The sequence below is a fragment of the Oncorhynchus mykiss genome, chromosome 16 (genome assembly GCF_013265735.2).
Source record: "Oncorhynchus mykiss isolate Arlee chromosome 16, USDA_OmykA_1.1, whole genome shotgun sequence".
Classification (NCBI taxonomy): Eukaryota; Metazoa; Chordata; class Actinopteri; order Salmoniformes; family Salmonidae; genus Oncorhynchus; species Oncorhynchus mykiss.
Genome location: NC_048580.1, coordinates 15,121,345 through 15,142,889, shown reverse-complemented (window position 1 = coordinate 15,142,889; position 21,545 = coordinate 15,121,345). Strand labels below are relative to the sequence as shown.

Below are 21,545 nucleotides of genomic sequence, written 5' to 3'. Positions count from 1 at the left end.
GTGTGCTTGGTCTGTCAGACCTGGCCATCCCACATACAAAAATACAGTTTACTATAGAATACTACAGTACTTACTATAGAATTCTGTAGTAAACTGTAGTATACTGTAGAATAATATACTACACACTGTTGTATCCCTCGATCATGTGTAGTACGTAAAATAGCATTTGGTAGTATACTGTAGAGTACTATAGTAAATCCTACAGTAGTAACCACAATAAAATACACTGTAGTGAATACTAGAGAAATGTCAACAAAAACACTACAGTCCACAAAAACACAACCCTAATTTGTGCCATAAGTGAGAAACCTACATGCCAAGTATACAGCATATATTGTGTTCCCTAAAGGTTATAGAAAAGAGCAGAAGCTCTGACCTCTCCGTTCAGAACCCAGTCCTACCTACAGGTTATGGAACATTAGCTCTTTTAGTACCTCTCCAGTAGGAGAAAGACCACACTTCTATGTTAAAGATAATAAAACAGAACCACTTTAGGAAACAGTACAGTAATGTCCCCAAAAAGACTACAGTAAACACTACAGTAAATAACTGTCTGCAAAAACACTACAGTAAATGCCACAGTATATACTGCTCTTTTTTACTACAGTATGTACACTATAGTAAACTGGAAATACTACAGTATACTACAGTAAATATTACAGTATACACTATAGTATTTTTTCATGTTCGATGTTTCTGTGTGTTGGTGTGTGTGTGTGTTTGTGTGTGTGTGTGTGTGTGTGTGTGGGCGTGTGTGTGAATGTGATGCAAAGAAGAGAGGTTCTTACTTGCGGTAGAGTTCAATATGAACCACAGCAGGAGCAATCTTCTCAACCACGTCAGCAATAAAGTTGTATCTGTGGCGCAGACTGTCTGGATTCTCCTGGCCTGGAAAACATCAAACACATACAGGATTATATATTTACCACAAGCCCCGAAATATTTCCAAATACTTCAGGGTAGGAAAAGGATTATTTTGGCTTGGACTGGAACAGTGGGCATATCTATCTGTATAAAATGTTTGCTCAAAGTCTAAGCACTATACTGTGCATGTATATATATATATATACTGTATATATATACACACTACACTCTGTAAAGTCTACACAAGGTATTCCCAAACTCCCAGGGATACGCGCAATGCCGTCCAATTAGTTTTTTTCTCTCGCCTGAGTAGCATTGTTTCACTGCCAAAAATAGAATTAAACCATCTGCATTCAGCGAAATAACAACACAATGTCAAATACAGGTAGCCTAGTCAAATTATTAACATCCAATCATATTAACCATTACTCTCTCGCGGGAATTCCACTAATGGTCCGTATGTAGCCAAACGTAGCTGCTGCTCATGTTGGCATCTGTAATGATGGTGCAAGCAGTTGCTCCCGACGCCATTTGGGTACACTGCAGCATCCACGGAGAGGCTCTTGCTGCCAAGGGAATGCCTGGCAGCTTGAAATACGTTTTGGACACAACAGTGAAAATGGTTAACTTTGTTAAAGCACCTCTTATGGCTGCAATCCCGTTAACGGGATGATATGACAACAGCCAGTGAAAGTGCAGGGCGCCAAATTCGAAACATCAAAAATCTCAAAATGAAAAGTCCTCAAACATACATGTATCTTATACCGTTTTAAAGGTAGTCTTGTTGTTAATCCCACCCCGGGTCCGATTTCAAATAGGCTTTATGGCAAAAGCACCACAAACGATTATGTTAGGTGACCACCAAACCACAACAGCCATTTTCCCAGCCTCCTTAATGCAACCGCTGTGTCTGATTTAAAAAAAAACTTTACGGAATAAGCAAACCATGCAATAATCTGAGACGGCGCTCAGAAGAAATAGTCACAATAGCCACCATGTTGGCGTCAACATAAACAAGAAATTATATGATAAATATTCCATTACCTTTAATGATGTTCATCAGAAAGCACTCCCGGAATCCCAGTTCCACAATACATTTTTGTTTTGTTCGATAATGTCCGATATTTATGTCCAAATACCTCCGTTTGTTAGCGCGTTTGGTATACATATCCAAACGCTCATTCTGGTCAGCGTTACGTCGGACAAAAACTTTAAAAAGTTATACTACAGGTCGAAGAAACATTTCAAACTAAGTACAGAATCAATCATTAGGATGTTTTTAACATATAGCTTCAATAAAGTTCCAACCGGGGTATTCCTTTGTGTCTTGATGAGCAAGTGGGAATGCGCGTGATCAGAAAATGGCTGACTGCTAGATTCTGCTCTCCTTCAGTCCCACAACACAGTAGACGTCTCATTCAAATTTCTATAGATGGTTGACCTCAATTAGAACCCCTAGGAAGTGCAACATCATTAATATCTCAAGGGGATTTCATTGGGAACTGTAGTGAATACATACCAAGCTCAGATTTCTCACTTCCTGTTTTGATTTCTAAAGTTTTAGAAACTTTAGAGTGTTTTCTATCCAATACTAATAATAATATGCATATATTAGCAACTGAGACTAAGGAGCAGGCCGTTTACTTTGGGCAACTTATTAATCCAAGCTACTCAATACTGCCCCCCAGCCATAAGAAGTTAAAGCAAGGCCCCTGAACTCTTGTGTATTTTCTGCACTATGCAATGATATGGGCAGCGAGCATGTAACGCGTTTACAACAGCGCTGGTTTTCAAGGGGCAAAGTATTGACATGTTTTTTTTAATTGAGAGACAAGCTTAAAGTTTTCTTTACTGACCATAATTTTCACTTGTCTGACCGCTTGCATGATGACGAATTTCTCACACAACTGGCCTATCTGAGTGATGTTTTTTTCTTGCCTGAATGATCTGAATCTAGGATTACAGGGAGTCTCTGCAACTATATTCAATGTGCGGGACAAAATTGAGGCTATGATTAAGAAATTGAAGCTCTTCTCTGTCTGCATCAACAAGGACAACACACAGGTCTTTCCATCATTGTATGATTTTTTTTGTGTGGAAATGAACTCAAGCTTACGGACAATGTCAAATGTGATATAGAGAAGCACCTGAGTGAGTTGGGTGCACAATAATGCAGGTACTTTCCTGAAATGCACGACACAAACAACTGGATTCGTTATCCCTTTCATGCCCTGCCTCCAGTCCACTTACCGATATCTGAACAAGAGAGCCTCATCCAAAAAGTGGTTCTGTGAAAATTGAATTGAATCAGAAGCCACTGCCAGATTTCTGGATTGGGCTACGCTCAGAGTATCCTGCCTTGGCAAATCACGCTGTTAAGACACTGATGCCCTTTGCAACCACATACCTATGTGAGAGTGGATTCTCGGCCCTCAGTAGCATTAAAATTAAATACAGGCACACTGTGTGTGTAAAATGATTTAAGACTGAGAATCTCTCCAACACAACCCAACATTGCAGAGTTATGTGCATCCTTTCAAGCACACCCTTCTCATTAACCTGTGGTGAGTTATTCACCGTTTTCAATTAACAAATAAGGTTTTATATGTAAGATGGTTAAATAAAGACCAAAATGTTTGATTGTTGTTCTATTATTATTTGTGCCCTGGTCCAATAAGAGCTCTTTGTCACTTACCACAAGCCGGGTTGTGACAAAAACTCACACTCATTCTTATGTTTAATAAATGTATAATATAGTGTGTGTGTGGCAGGTTTACAATGCAAAAAACAACATTTGAGAGTGCGCTGACCCTGGTGCTAGAGGGGGTACGCAGCTGGAGGTTGAATGTTTGAAGCGGTACGGGACTATAAAAAGTTTGGGAACCACTGCTCTACACTATACTCTTATAAAGGAACTTTAAAGAGCGCAGGGGACCTCCTATCATCACTATACTGTATAAACATAAGCATATTCTCTATTGATAACATCCAGATCGGTAGTGCGAGGGACAGAACTCAGCTGAATCTAAAAAAGGGAAATTGGAACATCTGCTTTGAGGCTCCGTATTGTACTGCATGGTCAGTCCAGCTGAAGATCTTCTGATCTCCTCACTGAGCTTATAAAACTCAGGAAGTTTTATAACCATAACACTTGATTTTTACCTTGCGCAACCTTTGGTTACAGAACAGCTGCAGTGCGTGCAAAACATGTGCAATTACGCCTTCCCCTCCTCCCTTTGGGTCTGTGTCGGCCCAGTCAAATAATATCCCTAGGCCTATCCTCCATCTCCCCCTCTAATAAATAGCATCTTTCCAAACCACCTCGCAAACTGACAAAAGAGTTCATATAGGTTGTGTGGTTTGGTCTCACACAACCTATGATAGGCAAAACAATAACTGGTGTCTCCCCCTTTTATCTTACATTCCAACAATAATGCACTGCAGAAGGGCTGCTGAACTGGGCTGAGCACTCCCAATCACCCCAACCACAACATCATGGACATTCACAATGAGACCTGTGGAGGCTCCTCAGAGGAGGAAGGGGAGGACTATCCTCCCCAGTGAATTTCATACAAATAAAAATTGTAAAACATTTAAAAAGTTATCATTTTTAGATAAAACTATACTAAATATATTCATGTCACCAAATAATTTATTAAGACACACTATTTCAAAAAGAAGGTCTACAGTAGCCTCAACAGCACTCTGTAGGGTAGCACCATGGTGTAGCCGGAGGTCAGCTAGCTTCCTTCCTCCTCTGGGTACATTGACTTCAATACAAAACCTAGGAAGCTCATGGTTCTCACCCCCTTCCATAGACTTACACAGTAATTATGAGAACTTCCGGAGGACGTCCTCCAACCTATCAGAGCTCTTGCAGCATGAACTGCAATGTTGTCCAATCAATCAAAGGATCAGAGAATTAATCTAGTACTGAAAGCTTACGCTACAGCTATCTAGCACTGCAGTACATACATGCATGTACAATGAGAAAGAAATACAGTAGTTGAACAGTTTTGAAGAAATTAATTACTTCCAAAATGAAAGAGTAGCAAGAGAGAAATAGAGAGCGAGAGAGATTGTCATATTTTTTTCACTTTCATATTCACTTACTTAGCTAGAAAATGCAGCTAGCTAGTGTAGCCTACTGAAACACCCTTCTCAAACAGAGGGATGCTATGTTAACTAGCTGGCTATTACTTTCCAACACAACACTGAAACTCTTCCAAGTCAAGGTAAGCTTTTGGTTTGACAAATGTATTGTCCCGGGGGCCCACCGGGGTAACTGCTTACTGACTGTTCACTAACGTTACTGCACGATTGTAGTTCTATTAGCTATGCTGACTATGTTACTTTAGCTAATATGGTGACAGCGATGTAGGCTGTGTGTAGAGGTTATGGTATGGTTTGGCTTGGAAAGGTTTTTTCGCCTGGTCACATACAGCTGATGTACAGTATGTGCCTTGGCTTATGGTAGAGAAATGAACATTATATGGCAAAAGTACTGGTGGACATTCCTGCAGTCAGCATGCCAATTGCACGCTCCCTCAACACTTGAGACAACACTTGAGACATCTGTGGCACTGTGTTGTGTGACAATTTTAGAGTGGCCTTTTATTGTGCCCAGCACAAGGTTGCACCTGTGTAATGATCACGCTGTTAAATCATCTTCTTGATACGCCACACCTGTCAGTTGGATGGATTATCTTGGCGAAGGAGAAATGCTCACTAACAGGGATGTAAAACAAATTTGGACAAATAATTGTTGCTAAATAAGGTTTTTGTGTGTATGGAAAATGTCCGGGATATTTTATTTCACCTTATGAAACATGGGACCAACACTTTACATGTTGCATTTATATTTTTGTTCGGTATAGATTGGCATATTAGATTCTGGCAACTTCAATCCAACAGGTCATGACAGCCTAGTCTGTGTTTGTTTCATTAATATTATCTAAGGCTATAAGGACTTTAACTGACCTCAAACCACCCAGAGAAGTGGATTGTGGTATGTGCTTGAGCCATAGCAGGCTATATGTCTCCAGATCCAGCCTCCACCATCATGACTAGTCAACTTATCTGTAATAATTCTTGTCATCATGTTGCCGAAAAGAGTAAGAGAGAGGAGAGAGTTCTCTCGACCTGACCTGCACACAGAGACATGCACTCAGGCACGCCATGTGAAATCAAATCACATACAAATACTTCAGCTTTGATAAAAGGTCAAAAGATCAGTTGTAAAATTGAGGACACTCTATCTTTCTTAATCACTATCAGTCACACCAGCTATTTTGTGCACTGAAAGCCTATAGCATGATCGAACAGATACAGGCACACACAGATGCACACACAAACAAACACACACCCCAATTGAAATTGTATCACGTGGAGCGAGAAAATAATAGCCCTCTAACCTTACAGATGTGCGTTTCTCTGCCAAGTGGAACTCCCGATTATGGGGCATGCCATGGCCTGTCTGTCTATTCTTACCCACTGATGGTTTCCTGATGAGTCCATCAGCTATTTGACAAGGGGTGCTTGGCTTGACTGGCTGTCAGGCTGCTTTGGCCCCTCTCACAATCTGAAGTGAGTGCATAAAGAGAGAGACACAGGCTGGCAGGAAGTGTTATGTCTTAATACTGTAAACATGGTCAAATACAACTGTGTGGAATAGATCTTCCTCAATAGGTTCTTCTTTATTTGACTACAGCAACAGTTTTGCATGATTGAGGGGTTTCTTGCAGAATCTGTGAGTCCATATCCCAGTGCCATCCATTTTGTCACCAAAGCCCCATACACTACCCACCATTGCGACCTGTACGCTCTCGTTGATTGGCCCTCGCTTCATACTCGTCGCCAAACCCACTGGCTACAGGTTATCTACAAGTCTCTGCTAGGTAAAGTCCCCCCTTATCTCAGCTCACTGGTCACCATAGCAGCACCCACTCGTAGCACGCGTTCCAGCAGGTATATCTCACTAGTCACCCCCAGCCAATTCCTCCTTTGGTCGTCTTTCCTTCCAGTTCTCTGCTGCCAATGACTGGAACAAACTGCAAAAATCTCTGAAGCTAGAGACTCATATCTCCCTCACTAGCTTTAACCACCAGCTGTCAGAGCAGCTCATAGATCACTGCACCTGTACATAGCCCATCTGTAAACAGCCCATCTATCTATCTACCTACCTCATCCCCATACTGCATTTATTTATTTATCTTGCTCCTTTGCACCCCAGTATCTCTACTTGCACATTCATCTTCTGCACATCTACCATTCCAGTGTTTAATTGCTATATTGTAATTACTTCGCCACCATGGCCTATTTATTGCCTTAACTCCCTTATCTTGCCTCATTTGCACTCACTGTATCTAGACTTTTTGTTTTCTTTTGTTCTACTGTATTATTATTATTATGCCAATCAGTTGCCATACCAGGCGGTGATGCAGCCAGTCAAGATGCACTCAATTGTGCAGCAGTTGAGAATCTGAGGGACAACGCCAAACATTTTCAGCCTCCTGAGGGGAAATAGGTGTTGGTGTGTGTGGATCATGTTAATTCCTTAGTGACACCGAGGAACACCGAGCCCTGTTGATATGGATGGGGCCATGCTCGGCCCTCCATTTCCTGTACTCCACGATCAGTTGCTTTGTCTTGCTAACGTTGAGGGAGAAGTTGTTGTCCTGGTAGCACACCGCCCAGTCTCAGGCCTTCTCCCTGTACGCTGTCTTATCGTAGTCGGTGATCAGGCCTACCACCATCGTGTCATCAACAAATGGTGTTGGAGTCGTGCGCGGCCACACAAACGTGGGTGAACAGGGAGTACAGGAGGGGACTAAGCACACACTCCTGAGGGACCCCCGTGTTGTGGGTCAGTGTGGCGGATGTTTTCTTGTCTACCCTTACCACCTGGTGGCGACCCGTCAGGAAGTCCAGGATCCAATTGCAGAGGAAGTTGTGTTCAGTCCCAGGGTCCTGAGCTTAGTGGTGGGCAATATGGTGTTGAACTCTGAGCAGTAGTCAATGAACAGCATTCTCAAGTAGGTGTTCCTCTTGTCCAGGTTGGAGAGGGCAGTGTGGAGTGCAATAGAGATTGCGTCATCTGTGGATCTGTTGGGGCGGTATGTGAATTGGAGTGGGTCCAGGGTGTCTGGGATGATGGTGTTGATGTGAGCCATGACCAGCCTTTCAAAGCATTTCATGGCTACAGATGCGAGTGCTACGAGGTGATAGTCATTTAGACAGGTTACTGTGGCGTTCTTGGGCACAGGGAATATGGTGGTCTGCTTGAAACATGTAGGTGTTACAGACTAGGTCAGGGAGAAGTTGAAAATGTCAGTGAAGACACTTGCCCGCTTATCAGCGCATGCTCTGAATGCACATCCTGGTAATCCACCTGGCCCTGTGGCCTTGCGAATGTTAACCTGTTCAAAGGTCTTATGTTAACCTGTTTAAAGGTCTTACTCACATCGGCTACAGAGAGCGAGATCACACAGTCGTCTGGAACAGCTTGTGCTCTGTCACTGTCTTTCACGGTCAGCTGTGGAGCAGTTCGTCACAGCACTCTCCATCATGTCACTCATACAGAGAGCTGAGCATCATCAAGAGCAAATAAATAAACAGGTATTAACATAGTATTAACAAACTTAGCTACCAATTAACTAAACATGTCTCAAATTTGATTTGAACCTCTCCAGCAACAAAACATCTTATTGTTAGAGATTTTATTGACACTTCTTTCCATTCAAAAGGTATTAAGACACCATTCCATTCACTTTCTACTGACAGAGTTTAGTTGATTTTATATCCATGCCTGTCAATCACACATATACAGTATATATGCAACAAGTCACCTCATGACGAAACATGGCTCAATGACTGTCGAATTTGACCTAGATCTTGATCTGTTTAGAAGTTATACAATCGACTGACTTCATGAGGTCCAGATGCCATGATAACATAGGTGGGAGCAGCTCATGTAATGGCTTTATGACCGAGTTCTACCATATCTTTGGCTTGGCTGAGCGATCCTGTCCTCAGTTATTGAGTGAAACAGCTCTTTTTTGAGGTATCAAGGTAAGCCAGTCCTCTGACCTGAAGGTGCTAAACAGAATCCCAAAATCTGAAAAGGAGTTTTGTGTTCAAAAGTTGGGAGAGGGAGGAGAAGAATGAGGGAGTGATGAGTGGGTAGCAGGAGTTGGATACCCGCTAGGGTTCTACCTGTCACCAAAAGGGGTTATTCAATGGGTTCTCCTATAGGAACCGCTGATGGAACCCTTTTTGGTTCTAGATAGCACCTTATTTCCAAGAGTTTACTGTAGCAGAAAGCTGGCTGGCACAGAATGATCCAGGTGTGAATGGTGTGTTCATAGCTTTGTGCGTTTTCAATGTGTACCTTGAGGCCAAGCATCACAACTATACACATCCCAGAAGCAGAAAGACAGTATTTATTTACACTGCATACACCAAGTTCCCAAGAAAGCCTTGTTAGATTTCAACAGATTTTCACCCTGGGTCAATAGTTAGTTAAGACAGAAAGTTACTTCACGCAAAAACTAAAGTATGGCAGTTGGTTGGGGTGGATGGGTAGGCGTATAACGTAAATGTCTTGCATCCCAAGGGTTCCGTGTTCAAATCTCGTCAGGACAATTTGAGCTAATTAGCAACTTTGCAACTAGCATGTTGGCTAACCCTTAACCTAATTGCTAACCTCAACCCATAATCTAGTTAACGTTGACCAATAGATAGATGACGTTAGCTACAACAAATTAGAATTAGCAACATATCATATATTTTGCAAATGTGTAACATATTGTAAGAATTGCAATTCGTAACATATCATACGACATGGATGATGGACATCCACATATTAATACATACTATACGAAATGTAACATATCATACTAATTGGAGTGTCCCAGATGTATGTTTACTACGTCCAGGTCGGCACGTGAAGCCCTACCGGTTCATTAGTCAAAATAACACGGACAGGGAAGAAAACCTAAACAGCCACGAAGACACACCATTGAAATGTCAATCAAATTGCAAGTAAAATGTGTTATTAACCAACAAATTAAGATATTTGTAGGATATGGTATCTCCTTGTGAAAAACATGTACGACACAAAATCTCTATCTGGTTTAACCGTAGGCTACTGGTAAATGTGTTGGGTGTGATTGTTATACATCTTGGCACATACTGGCTCTACCACTGTGCTAGGCTACAGTTAAGACAGATCCAGTTGAACTCGGTAACATGTAATTTCGGGAGATGGGATGTTTTAATGAGCAAGCAATTATGACATTTCAACGCAGACCATTTCAATGGATAATATTATTTATATTTGGTCTTTCTTGGACCTTTTATGCATTATGGTTTTACGCACAATATTGCACTTGCTGTGGCTTTTATCAAGACAACCAGTAATTTGTTATACATTGTGTTGAATTCCAATACCTTTGCCACAGGTTCCTCTCTGTATGAAGATGACCGGTGGCTGCTGCAGCTTCAGGGCCCGATTACTCACTCTCTTCAGTTCGCAGATGTTTTGGTAGGACACCCCGTCGCTGCCGCACACCGGGTCCGAACCTTTGCAGACGCACACACCGCTTTTGCCCCGACGCCTCACTGTGGCGGACACCCCAATTCCGTCCGTTATCGAGCATTCCATGCCCTCTCCGCACTCCGGGTCCCCTAATCTCCCTGTGCCGCCGCATGCCTCACCCTCTTCGGACGCACAGACCGGACAACAGTCGCATTGGTCAAGTATGTCGCCGGCCATGCAGTCCGCAGGGATCGGGGGACATAGAGATTTGTCACATTTATCTGGACAGCCGATGACATATCGCTTGGTTCTTGCCTCGCAAACTAAAGGAGCAAGGAGAAAAGTTGCGCAGATGACCGACCAAAACATTGTTAAATATTAAACTGAAAAAAAGCAATGATGCCAGAAAACGAATTTTCAAACGTTTCTACAAAAATGTTTTATCTGCATAAATAATAAACGATGCATAAATGTGAAAATAAATGTCAGTCGCTTTTCACTAAACTGTGCTTCGTTAGTCTACTGCTGTCAGACAACAACGCTACTGTAACTCCCTCTGTGATGTTGCAGAGTTTATAAAGGCAACAACACCTTGTAGCAATATAAACAAGACAGGCGATGGGTGGGCTCTACTGACGTGCAGAGGGTTCAGTACATATGCCTCCTCCACCCGCCCTGTTACTGAGGCTATGTCAGAGCATCAGAATGTACCCTGAGTTCATTTCAAACTGATCATACATTGCTTCATTCAGTTGTTCAAAGAAACAATGGCAATACACTTTTGCTCTTATAGTAGCATCGCCTACCCATTAATTTCCACATCATATAACTGAGTTGTATAGATTTAATTACGGCACTGGACTTGGCCTAATTATTGTTGTGGAAATTCAAAGATGCCCAAAGCAATTGCATGCTCTTTGATAATTGATTTTCCTTTGCCATACTATCAATGTTCAACAATCTGGTTACGTAAAACAAAAGCCACTATATATGCTTGGTGCATTTTTTTTTTTTAAATGATAGAATCCTCAGCAGTTGAATTTACAGCCGGGAAAGTGATGCAAAGGTTATCATAGTTCAGTTTAAAGATTTGGGGTTGCAGTCCTTGATTTGTTGATGGTCTGGGTCTGGGTAAGGGCCAGGCAAACGCCTACAGTATGTTATGTCCGTTAATGTTAGTGCATGATTCTGAGAACCCTAATGTCTACGTCAGTATTCTGGAATGCTCATCCATTCCATGGCATCGTACTGGAATCCAAAAGCAAATATAATCACTTCCATGTGCTGTTTGTAATGGATTGATCGAATACCCTCTAATCCTAATGCACTTTAAACGACAGATGCTTGTAATGGTCTTTGAAGAGTTTCTCTCCCACAATGCATAATTTCCAAGGGTGCTGTTAGCCTAACGCTGGTTTTGTGTTCGTTGCCATTACCACCCTCATTGCGACTAAACAGGATACAGCTTTTGTCAGATTACAATTTCTGTAGCAGGTTAGAAGAATTTACGCAGCAGGTTAGGATAATTATGGTAGCACGTTAGGAGAATTAGGTTAAGGTTAGGAAAAGGGTTATGGTTAGCTAAAATGTTTCAACTTTTGATATTCATTTGACAAAAGCTGTATTCTTTCTAGCCATGACTGAGGCCTTTAGTATGATTGACAACTTTTTTTCTTGTTTAACCTTAAATTAACTAGACAAGTCAGTTAAGAACAAATTCCTATTTACAATGACAGCCTAGGAACAGCCTTGTTCAAGGGCAGAACAACAGATTTTTAGCTCAGGGATTTGATCTAGAACGCTTTTGGTTACTTGCCCAACGCTCTAACCACTAGGCTACCTGTTGCCCCAAGGCAACAGAAACAACTGGAACAACAGTAACAACAGGAACAGGAACAACGAGAGCTTGCTCATGTTGTTTTAAGTGTCGACAGCTACAGTGAATGTAACACTAAATCCCAGGCAGTTATGCTGGAGAAACCGCCCACTCTTCACTTCTCTCATTGCCACTGGGAGTGAGAGCGTTGGGAGTGTTTGGGAGCTGTGTTGATCACTTGTAGGATCTGAATAACTAAATTGAAAAATATGAATTATCATTTTGTTATAAATCTAATCTGCCAGATTATGACAGGACATTGTTAAGTATAATCACAATTAGATTCTCGAGGATGCCACTGCAGAAAACAACTAACATCAACGAGTGTCAGAGTTGACTGAATCGGAGCGTCCTTAAGGGCCTAGCTTAAGAGAACTCACACAGTGCTGCTGGTCTGAGAACAGTGATTCTGACCCACTGGCATGTTCAGGGATCGTTTATGGGACCCTCGACATCTCATCACAGTTTACGATGTGAGTGATGCTGGAGGGGAGTCAAACAGAGCTCCGGGAAACATCCTCCCCTCCACTCCTCTCTATCCCCCTCTCCATCCCCTCATCCATGTCTTCCGAACCTGGCTGTTCCAGCACGTATGAGTCACACCCGCTCGCCTTTCACAGCCCCATCATCAACACATAGACAGACTCCAAATGGCCCACAAAACGAATGAGTCTCAACCCATTCTCATCAGCACAGCTCTGCTCTATTTGTGGTTTTGACTACCACCAGCAGAAACATTACTTTACTGTAGCTTATGTAATACTGTGGATGTTGATAAGTAAGAACGTTTGTGTTCATTGGCGGGACAAGACACTATGAATGTCTTATATCAGCCAGGGGGAGGTAATTTCAGCATGGTTAAATTGCAATGCTCTATAATTAAGTAATAAGGCCAGAGGGGGTGTGGTATATGGCCAATATACCACGGTTTTCAGCCAATCAGCATTCAGGGCTCGAACCACCTAGTTTATAATTATATTTCTGCCAGCCGAGACACCACAAGCAGAACAAACAGGGTTTTGACTTGAATTATTTGGTATTTTACTAGGATCCCCAGTAGCAGCAGCTACTCTTCCTGAGGTCAACACAAAACATGAAACATAATACAGAACATCATTAGACAAGAACAGCTCAAGGACAGAACTACATACATTTTTAAAAAGGCACACGTAGCCTACATATCAATGCTTACCCACAAACTATCTAGGTCAAATAGGGGAGAGGCGTTGTACCGCGAGGTGTTGCTTTATCTGCTTTTTGAAACCAGGTTTGCTGTTTATTTGAGCAATATGAGATAGAAGGAAGTTCCATGCAAAAATGACTCTAAATAATACTGTACATTTTCTTGAATTTGTTTCTGGATTTGGGGACAATGAAAAGACCCCTGGTGGCATGTCTGGTCGGATAAGTGTGTGTGTCAGAGCTGTGTGTAAGTTGACTATGCAAACAATTTAGGATTTTCAACACAATGTTTGATGCACTCAGTCTCTCCTCAACTCTTAGCCAAGAGACACTGGCATGCATATTATTTATTTCAGCCCTCTGATTACAATTAAGAGCAAAATGTGCCGCTCTGTTCTGGGCCAGCTGCAGCTTAACTAGGTCTTTACTTGCAGCACTGGACCACACGACTGGACAATAATCAAGATTAGACAAAACTAGAGCCTGCAGAACTTGCTTTTTGGAGTGTGGTGTCAAAAACAGTTATCTCGTTCCCCACCCTTGTCCAGGACATATCCTGTTCACCCTCCACGTTCCTGGTGCATGCCATGCTGCTGCCAGTGCTACAGTACATCCCCATTACAGCTGAGAAACAAGAACCACCAGCAGTTTGAGGGAGAAAGATGTACAGTAATACTGCATCCAGGTGCTGGATGTCAAAGAAAGCCACATTAGCCACAAGAGACAATGTTCTTTACTTGATTAAAATCTGACCACAACACTCCTAATCGTCATTGTCCTGTCCCCAAAATATATTGGCAGTGGTTGGGGGTGTTGGTTAACCACAGCTGGCTGTAGAGAGCCATCTTTCTGTGGGAACACATTGTTCTTTATCCTGAACCGTACTAGTGGGCAAAAGATCCAGCTGAGCTCTACCATTTATCTTATTAGGTGCTGAAGTGTTGCTGGTCTATTAAATTGATTAAGAAGCTTCTACCAAGTGCTGACGAAGCAAATGTAGTTCTTTCTTATGGAAGTGAGTCTAAAGTTGCACAGGGAGGCAGCAGTGCAGTTGGAAGTTTATAGGTTTGTGTTGCTCTTAGCCAGAGCAATTAGGGTTAAGTGCCTTGCTCATGGGCACAAACAGATTTTTCACTTAGTTGGCTTTGGGATTCGAACCAGTGACCTTTGTTTACTACCCCAAAGCTCTTAACTGCTAGGCTACCTGCTCCCCGCTAGGCTATCTGCTACGCTACCTGCTACCCGCTAGGCTACCTGCTACCCGCTAGGCTACCTGTCACCCGCTAGGCTACCTGTCACCCGCTAGGCTACCTGCCAACCGATAGGCTAACTACCCACCCGCTAGACTACCTGACATTGTTGATAACTTACATCACCTCTTGTAACATTTATTGTTCACTTTCAATTTAATCTGGGAGTGCTTATTATTTTTACAGCGGGAAATAAATAATACATGTGGGGGGAATTAAGTTAATTGCAGCAATGCAATGACAGAGTGGAGAGCTTACCATCTCAGGATAATTGAACTACTCTGTTTTGTTTTATACATTATTTTGGTGGTGGGGGATTTGTGCTGTTTGTGTCTTTCTCCTAATTTGAATCATGGGAGATGTGAAAAAAAGAAACTGGAAGCCAGGCATGCAAAGCAGTGATTGGTTGAGCAGGAAACGTCTAATAATAATGATGATAATAATAACACATTTGTTTTATATAGTGCTTATCAAGGATCCACAGTTGCTTATATACTGTAATGAATGGAGTTTCTCAGAACCAGTCTAATGCATATATTTCTGAAAAAGAAGTAGAAGTATATCTATAATATTCAGTTGCACTTTTGCACCATTACATTGGAACACACACACACACACACACACACACACACACACACACACACACACACACAAATAACTGTGGTTACTTAACATATTCTGGCACAGCGATGAATCGATGAGGGAGGGAAGGAAGCTTCCTGTGTTCTCTGGCTGTGCAGATGTTAGGCTCCAACCACTCCCTCAGTGAGATCTCCATTAGGCACCCAGAACCAGTGTGGAGAAAGCCTCAGCACCCCAGAAAAATGAGGATGATCTAGAGCTGGACCCAGCCATTGATAGGCACTGGGTTGGACCATGGAGGCTCTGCTTTGGTTACAGAGTTCTTCCAGCTGTTTATGTTATCCTCAACTCACTTAGAGGCCTCCGTTAGGGGCCATGTCATCATTGCTGACATCATCACTTCCCGGCACAGGCCCTGGGATCAGAACACACCTGATGCGTACAACTGACCCTGACAGCCAAGGGCCAGCAGAACAGACCTGAGATCAGTGGTCAGAGACCTGCGGTCTTCGCAGCATCATTACACTGTGGTGTCCAGCCTGCATGTCTAGGTCCCTAGTTCCCCATGTCCTGACCAAGGTCAACTGTATTCACTGCAGTCATCAATATAGATAGATTTCCCAGAGGTTTCTTTCCAGTTTGTGTTCTTTAGAGTGACACTATCTGACAATACAAGCCCATTAAGTGTGAACTTACGAGATCTAATGAAGCACTACGAATGTCCCTTTGAATCAAAGTCAGAGTTATTCAAACATGAACTCAACAATGGAGACAGATTCCAATTGTTAGGTCCTGAATCTAATTTGCTGCAACAAGCACTGGCTGAACTCGTTCCCTCCCAGTAACATCCAAACTCTCGGAAACCTGTTCCAATGTGTTTAAGCAGTTTGTTATTTCTGTGTTTTTATTGGAAGTATGTTCGTTTAACGAGACTCAAATGGGAGCAGAAGAGGAGTGCCATTTTGTTCCCAATCCAAACAAGAGCTTCAGAGCAGGATTTCTTTCATTATACCTATGCATCATAACATTGTGACCATGAGTCATGCCTGGCCTGCTCCGAGGGCACAATGTATTCCAGCTGGTTTTTCCTACGAGAAACCAGGGGCCTCTCAGTCAAAACAGACAGCTCTCGCCAACTGCTCAGTGTGAGGGACAGGCCAGCTCCAGGTTTAGGCAGAGTTTTGTGGACGACTTTCCCTCTATTCTCTATGGGTCCTTGTCAAACTATATAGGGAATTTATTTTTTTTAATTGAACCTTTATTTAACTAGGGAAGTCAGTTGAGAACAAATTCTTATTTACAATGACAGTCTAGGAACAGTGGATTAACTGCCTTGTTCAGGGGAAGAACAACGTATCTTCACCTTGTCAGCTCGGGGATTCAATCAAGCAACCTTTCAGTTACTGGCCCAACGCTCTAACCACTAGGCTACCTGCCACCGCGAATAGGCTGCCTTTTAGGATGCAACCTTAGGGGTATGATGTCGCCGTAATCATTCATACCGTTAGGATTCACATTAAGACCACAGTGTGTAGTTCAGAAGACCAAACAGTGGTGAATGAGATAGATATTTACTAAATATTTAGATGTATTCACTCTCCATGGGGTCGGTAGAAAGCGGATTCTTCCGGTTTTCAGGGATACAGTATTTTCAACCTTACTTCCGTTTCACCTAAAAAACAGATGTCGCGATGCTGCCCAGGCGTTTAAAAAAAAAAGCCTGCTACGTTAGGTTAAGATGTATTAATAATACAAAATATTTCCAATTGACAGTAAACCTCTATCAACCATCTCAGTTGACCATAGATGCCTATAAACAATGCCAATAGATGGCGCTAGAACCCTGCTTTGCCGGTTTCTTTCCTATGGTCTTACCAGGCCTGGAAATGGCAACTGTTGACGCTGTAAATTGGTGACACCTCTAAATGCAATCTAGTTACACGCTGGAAAATGTGGGGTTACAAAAGAACATAGCAGACATTGTATTGAACGCAATAAAAATATTTGATCAAATAAGGACATGTAGTTATTTCCTTCAGCCAGTACATAGTGTCAATCTACAGCCAACACAAAAATTACACTATTTACATGACTTGAGTCAAATCAAACATGAAGCAAAAAGTCACACCAACTTGAATCCATTGATTTATTTTCAAACTCCACTTAATAAATAATGCACACGATTTAAGAACATCAGGTACACAATTAAAAGGGTCAAAATAGCTTCTTGTTTTTTTTTTCCTCTATAGAAAGAACGCAGGCACTTTAGCAGCTGTTACAGTAAGAGTTGTGCAACACAGTAAAAACAGGAAGAGCACACAGCTGAGGCCAAAGGTCAAACCCTCCTCCCGTCTTCCACCATATTGGCAACGCAGGTACCCTATGTCTCCCCCACAGACACACAAACAAACCGTCACAGCATTGAGAAAAGTAGCACAGTACTCATACAGTAGAAAAGAGAAGAGGATGTCGAAGAAACACCCATAAAACAGATCAAGTGTAGCGGGCAGATTATCTGCCCACATTGTATCCACAAAGTGCCAGTTAAAAGGCCCTACCCACAGGCCTATAGATGTACTGTAACTGTGCATATCTGTCCTCCTGAGGGAGAAGTCACTATACAAATGCATGCTCACATTGACAGGCACATAACATTACAGTGCAGGACTTACATTTGGCAAAACACATAGGTGTGACAGTGTGTGTGTGTGTGTGTGTGTGTGAATGATTGAGAGAGAAAGACAGAGTCTGAACGAACACAACAGGTGTAACTTTCATTAGAACATAAGGACTCAAAGCATTTCTAAAGGATTACTAAAGACATAAATATACACAAGACCCTCTCACTCCAAAAAACACCTGAAAGCAAGACTGGCGCACGGAATTTCGACAGGTTATTTTTAAGATTCTGGTTTCATATTTCGTCCGGTGCTTCCATAACGGCATGCTTTGGATAAAAACTAAATGGTCTGCTTAAAATCAAATATATTTAACATCTTAAAAGTACATACAAATCTAAACCATTTGTGTGTATGAGTGGGGTTGTCTCATTGTCGACAGTTACACATTTTTTGTTGACATAACTGTCAATAAAAATAACATCTAGCGCCTCTTTAAATTAGGCCCAACGACCCTGATAACAGTAAATCACGTGACGTCAGGGAGAAGGAGGAGAAGGTGGAGAAACGTGAGCAGTGAGTTTCTCAGCAGAGTAAGCCAAATCAGTAACCTCTTTAGCCAATGGACAGGGGATGATGTTATTGAATCATACCACACAATGCCAACACCAAGAGAGAAAGAGCAACACACAACAGAAATATCAACAACGAAAGAGAAAGAGCAACACCCAACAGAAATATCAACAACAAAAGAGACAGAACTAAAACCAAACACCTGACGAGGTCTCCTTGCCCTGACACATCACGCCATTGGCTGTGTTAAGAGAAGCTCTCGATACAGGGGTAGAGTAGACGATCACCAATCACAACCAGGGACCACTTCCTGTCTTCCTGAGGGCCAGGTCGGCTCTGATTGGTTCAGCTCCATTTTTTGGTAACTTCTGATTGGCTTTCCATTTGTCGTTGGTGATAACTGTCCAGTCCGCTTTGTGTCAGTGTGAATCCACCTGCATCCACATCCAATGAGCAGGTTCTGTGCATGGGGAGTGAAGGTCAGGTGGTGGAGGGAATAGGGGAGTGGGGTTATGGGTGAGAGCTTGCGGTGTCCTATGAGGCAGGGGTTAGGGGTCAAAGGTCAGGGGTTAGACTAAAGGCTCACACCTGGCTGACATGCAGGTCTGAGTCCTCGAAGCTGAGGGTGGAGATTTCCGGTTGGTCGCCCTCTACTTCGCTGCGCCGTCTCCATGGCGACAGGTCCTCCCGGTCGGCGTTGGTGTGGTACAGGGACGAGGCGCTCACTTGGACAGGCGGGGGGTCTCCTGGAGGGAGAGGCGGGAGCGGGGTGGTGCCCCCGGGTGGCCTCGCCAGGGCAGCAGGCCCATGAAGTCCTGGCTGTCCCAGGTAAGGGCTCGGGCCCCCCTGGGGCTGGGGGTAGGGTGGCTCTGCCTGGACTGGCGAGCGAGGGGCGGGGGGTCCCCCGTGGTTGCTGCTGCAGTAGAAGCTGGAAGGGATGCTGGTGGTAGAGTGGTCGCTGTGCTCCTGCATAGTGTAGGAGAGGGAGGGGTTGAGGGAACGGACGGAGGAGGGGGACAAAGTCATTCAGATTCAGAAGCACTGGACGCAGGGGACTCAGTCAGGTCAGTCACAGTGCTGTAGTGAGGGCAGTGGACAGGGTGGCAGGGCAGGGCAGGGCAGGGCAGCAGCAGCAGCAGCAGTAGTAGTAGTAGTAATAGTAGTAGTATCTACAGTGGTGCTGGTGCAAAGGGTTACAGTAGTGGAAGCAGGAGTGAAACAAAGGCAGCAGATGTAGTTGGAGGAAGAGGAAGCAGAATAGCAGCAGCATCAGAAGGGATGGTACAGTAGAGCTCACTTGGGGAATGTTAGTAACTCACTGTCACATTTTAATCTCTGAAAAACACGACAGGGAGAAAAGACACAACAACGAAAACAGACGCCCAAAAGTTAGTGAAAAGATGACCAGTTACAGCGAGCGAAAAAACTGTTTAGGAGTATCTAGTTTTAGCAAGGGCGTGAAAATATTAGATGAAGAGGAAGTGATAGATGGAAAAAGTGACACAGCACGAGAATCCAGGAAAAATGGGCAGAGGGATGACATTTAGAATAGATGGGTAGAGCTCAGAGAACATAAGTATGTGTTGAAGGTGTGGGGTGCATGAGGACATGTTGACATGAAATCACAGTTTTACTGGGTCATTAGAGAACATGAGAGGCTTCAAACTACTAGACATCACAGGAGGCTGGTGGCACCTTAAATGGGGAGCACGGGCTATACGGAATGGTATAGTAATGGCTGGAACGGAATCAATGGAATCGAACTCCATGTGGTTTCCATGTGTTTGTTGCCATTCTATTCACTTAATTTCAGCCAATACTATGAGCCGTCCTCCCCTTAGCAGCCAGTGCTAGTAACAAGAGACTCTAAAAGCAATGTGGCAATGTTAAAAAGTCTCAAAGTTGGCAAGTGTAAGATGTTGAAGCCAATGAATGAATGAATGAAGATATAATGGTCAACCTTGAGGATTGCTGTGTGTGTTTCTAGGAGAGGTGGGGGAACATGCATCACCAGACCGAGCTAGCAGCGACCAGACCTAGCTAGCAGCTATTAGACCTAGCTAGCAGCTACCAGACCTAGCTAGCAGCTATTAGACCTAGCTAGCAGCTACCAGACCTAGCTAGCAGCTACCGGTAACTGTACTACAGGCTACTTCACTACAGCTTCCCAAGCTACATTGGAACCCAGTGACGCAAGACGGTTCTATATGAAATAATTTCTTGCACAAGGAGGCCAGATGACTGTATTATCTGTATAAAGAAACAGACACGCAGACTGGAGGTCACAAAATCAGTTATAAATGCATTAAAGTGGGATTTTGTTATTCAACTAGGCAAGTCAGTTAAGAACAAATTCTTATTTACAATGACAGCCTAGGAACAGTGTGTTAACTGCCTTGTTCAGGGGCAGAACGACAGATTTAAAGTAGGAACCTTTCGGTTACTGGCCCAACGCTCTAACCACTAGGCTACCTGCCAGATGAGGATGGAGGAAGAAGAGGCAGAAGGTACTGAAAACCAACAATGACATAGAGGGGGTTTTCAAAGAAGCCTGGTCAGGACCAGACCATACTAAGCTCCGGAAGGAGGAGGAGGAGGAGTGAGGTCATGTGGACCAGGCGAGTTAGTCTGACCAATCAATGGCAGATTAGATTATGCCTGTCCAGACCAGTTAGGATGGAGAAGGGGGAGGGGCTAATGATCAACACTCAAGCATGATATGGAAGTTATCTATTAAATGAGCTTGCTTGAGAGTTTCAGAGGGGATTAAGCAATCATCAAAGCTCCATTCCACTACATTAGACTAGGGCTGTGTCCGAAATGGTGCCCTATTCCGTATATAGTGCACTTATTTTGTGTCCTGGTCAAAAGCAGTACACTAAATAGGGAAACGGGTGCCATTTCAGATGCAACCTAGGACTACGTCTGCAAAACAAACAGAGGAAGCTGCTTGACTGACACGGGGGCTCACATACGTGCTGCATTCACCATTGCGGAATGTATACCTCTGTATACAAGGGTTCGACAGCCGACGGGCCTGACGCATCTGCAAGAACACAGTA

The 21,545-nt window shown here is 43.2% G+C and overlaps 2 protein-coding genes across 9 annotated transcripts in view; both read right to left on the bottom strand.

Annotated features, from left to right (window-relative positions):
- The window catches only part of htra1b (HtrA serine peptidase 1b), a 34,279-nt gene extending 23,271 nt beyond the window's left edge, over nucleotides 1-11,008 (bottom strand). The window contains exons 1-2 of one of the 2 annotated variants that reach the window (XM_036946271.1): nucleotides 10,315-11,008; nucleotides 789-888 (exon numbers count right to left, since the gene is read on the bottom strand). In XM_036946271.1, the coding sequence (XP_036802166.1) occupies nucleotides 789-888; nucleotides 10,315-10,771 (557 nt within the window). In that variant the 5' untranslated portion in view covers nucleotides 10,772-11,008. The remainder of the gene's footprint in view (nucleotides 1-788; nucleotides 889-10,314) is intronic. The other variant, XM_036946272.1, reaches the window with a different exon arrangement.
- A 6,416-nt stretch (nucleotides 11,009-17,424) lies between these two features.
- plekha1b (pleckstrin homology domain containing, family A (phosphoinositide binding specific) member 1b) overlaps nucleotides 17,425-21,545 on the bottom strand; it is a 45,777-nt gene continuing 41,656 nt past the window's right edge. For 2 of the 7 annotated variants that reach the window (XM_036946265.1, XM_036946268.1), the window contains one exon: nucleotides 17,425-19,449. In XM_036946265.1, the coding sequence (XP_036802160.1) occupies nucleotides 19,066-19,449 (384 nt within the window). In that variant the 3' untranslated portion in view covers nucleotides 17,425-19,065. The other 5 variants (XM_036946266.1, XM_036946264.1, XM_036946267.1 and 2 more) reach the window with 5 other exon arrangements.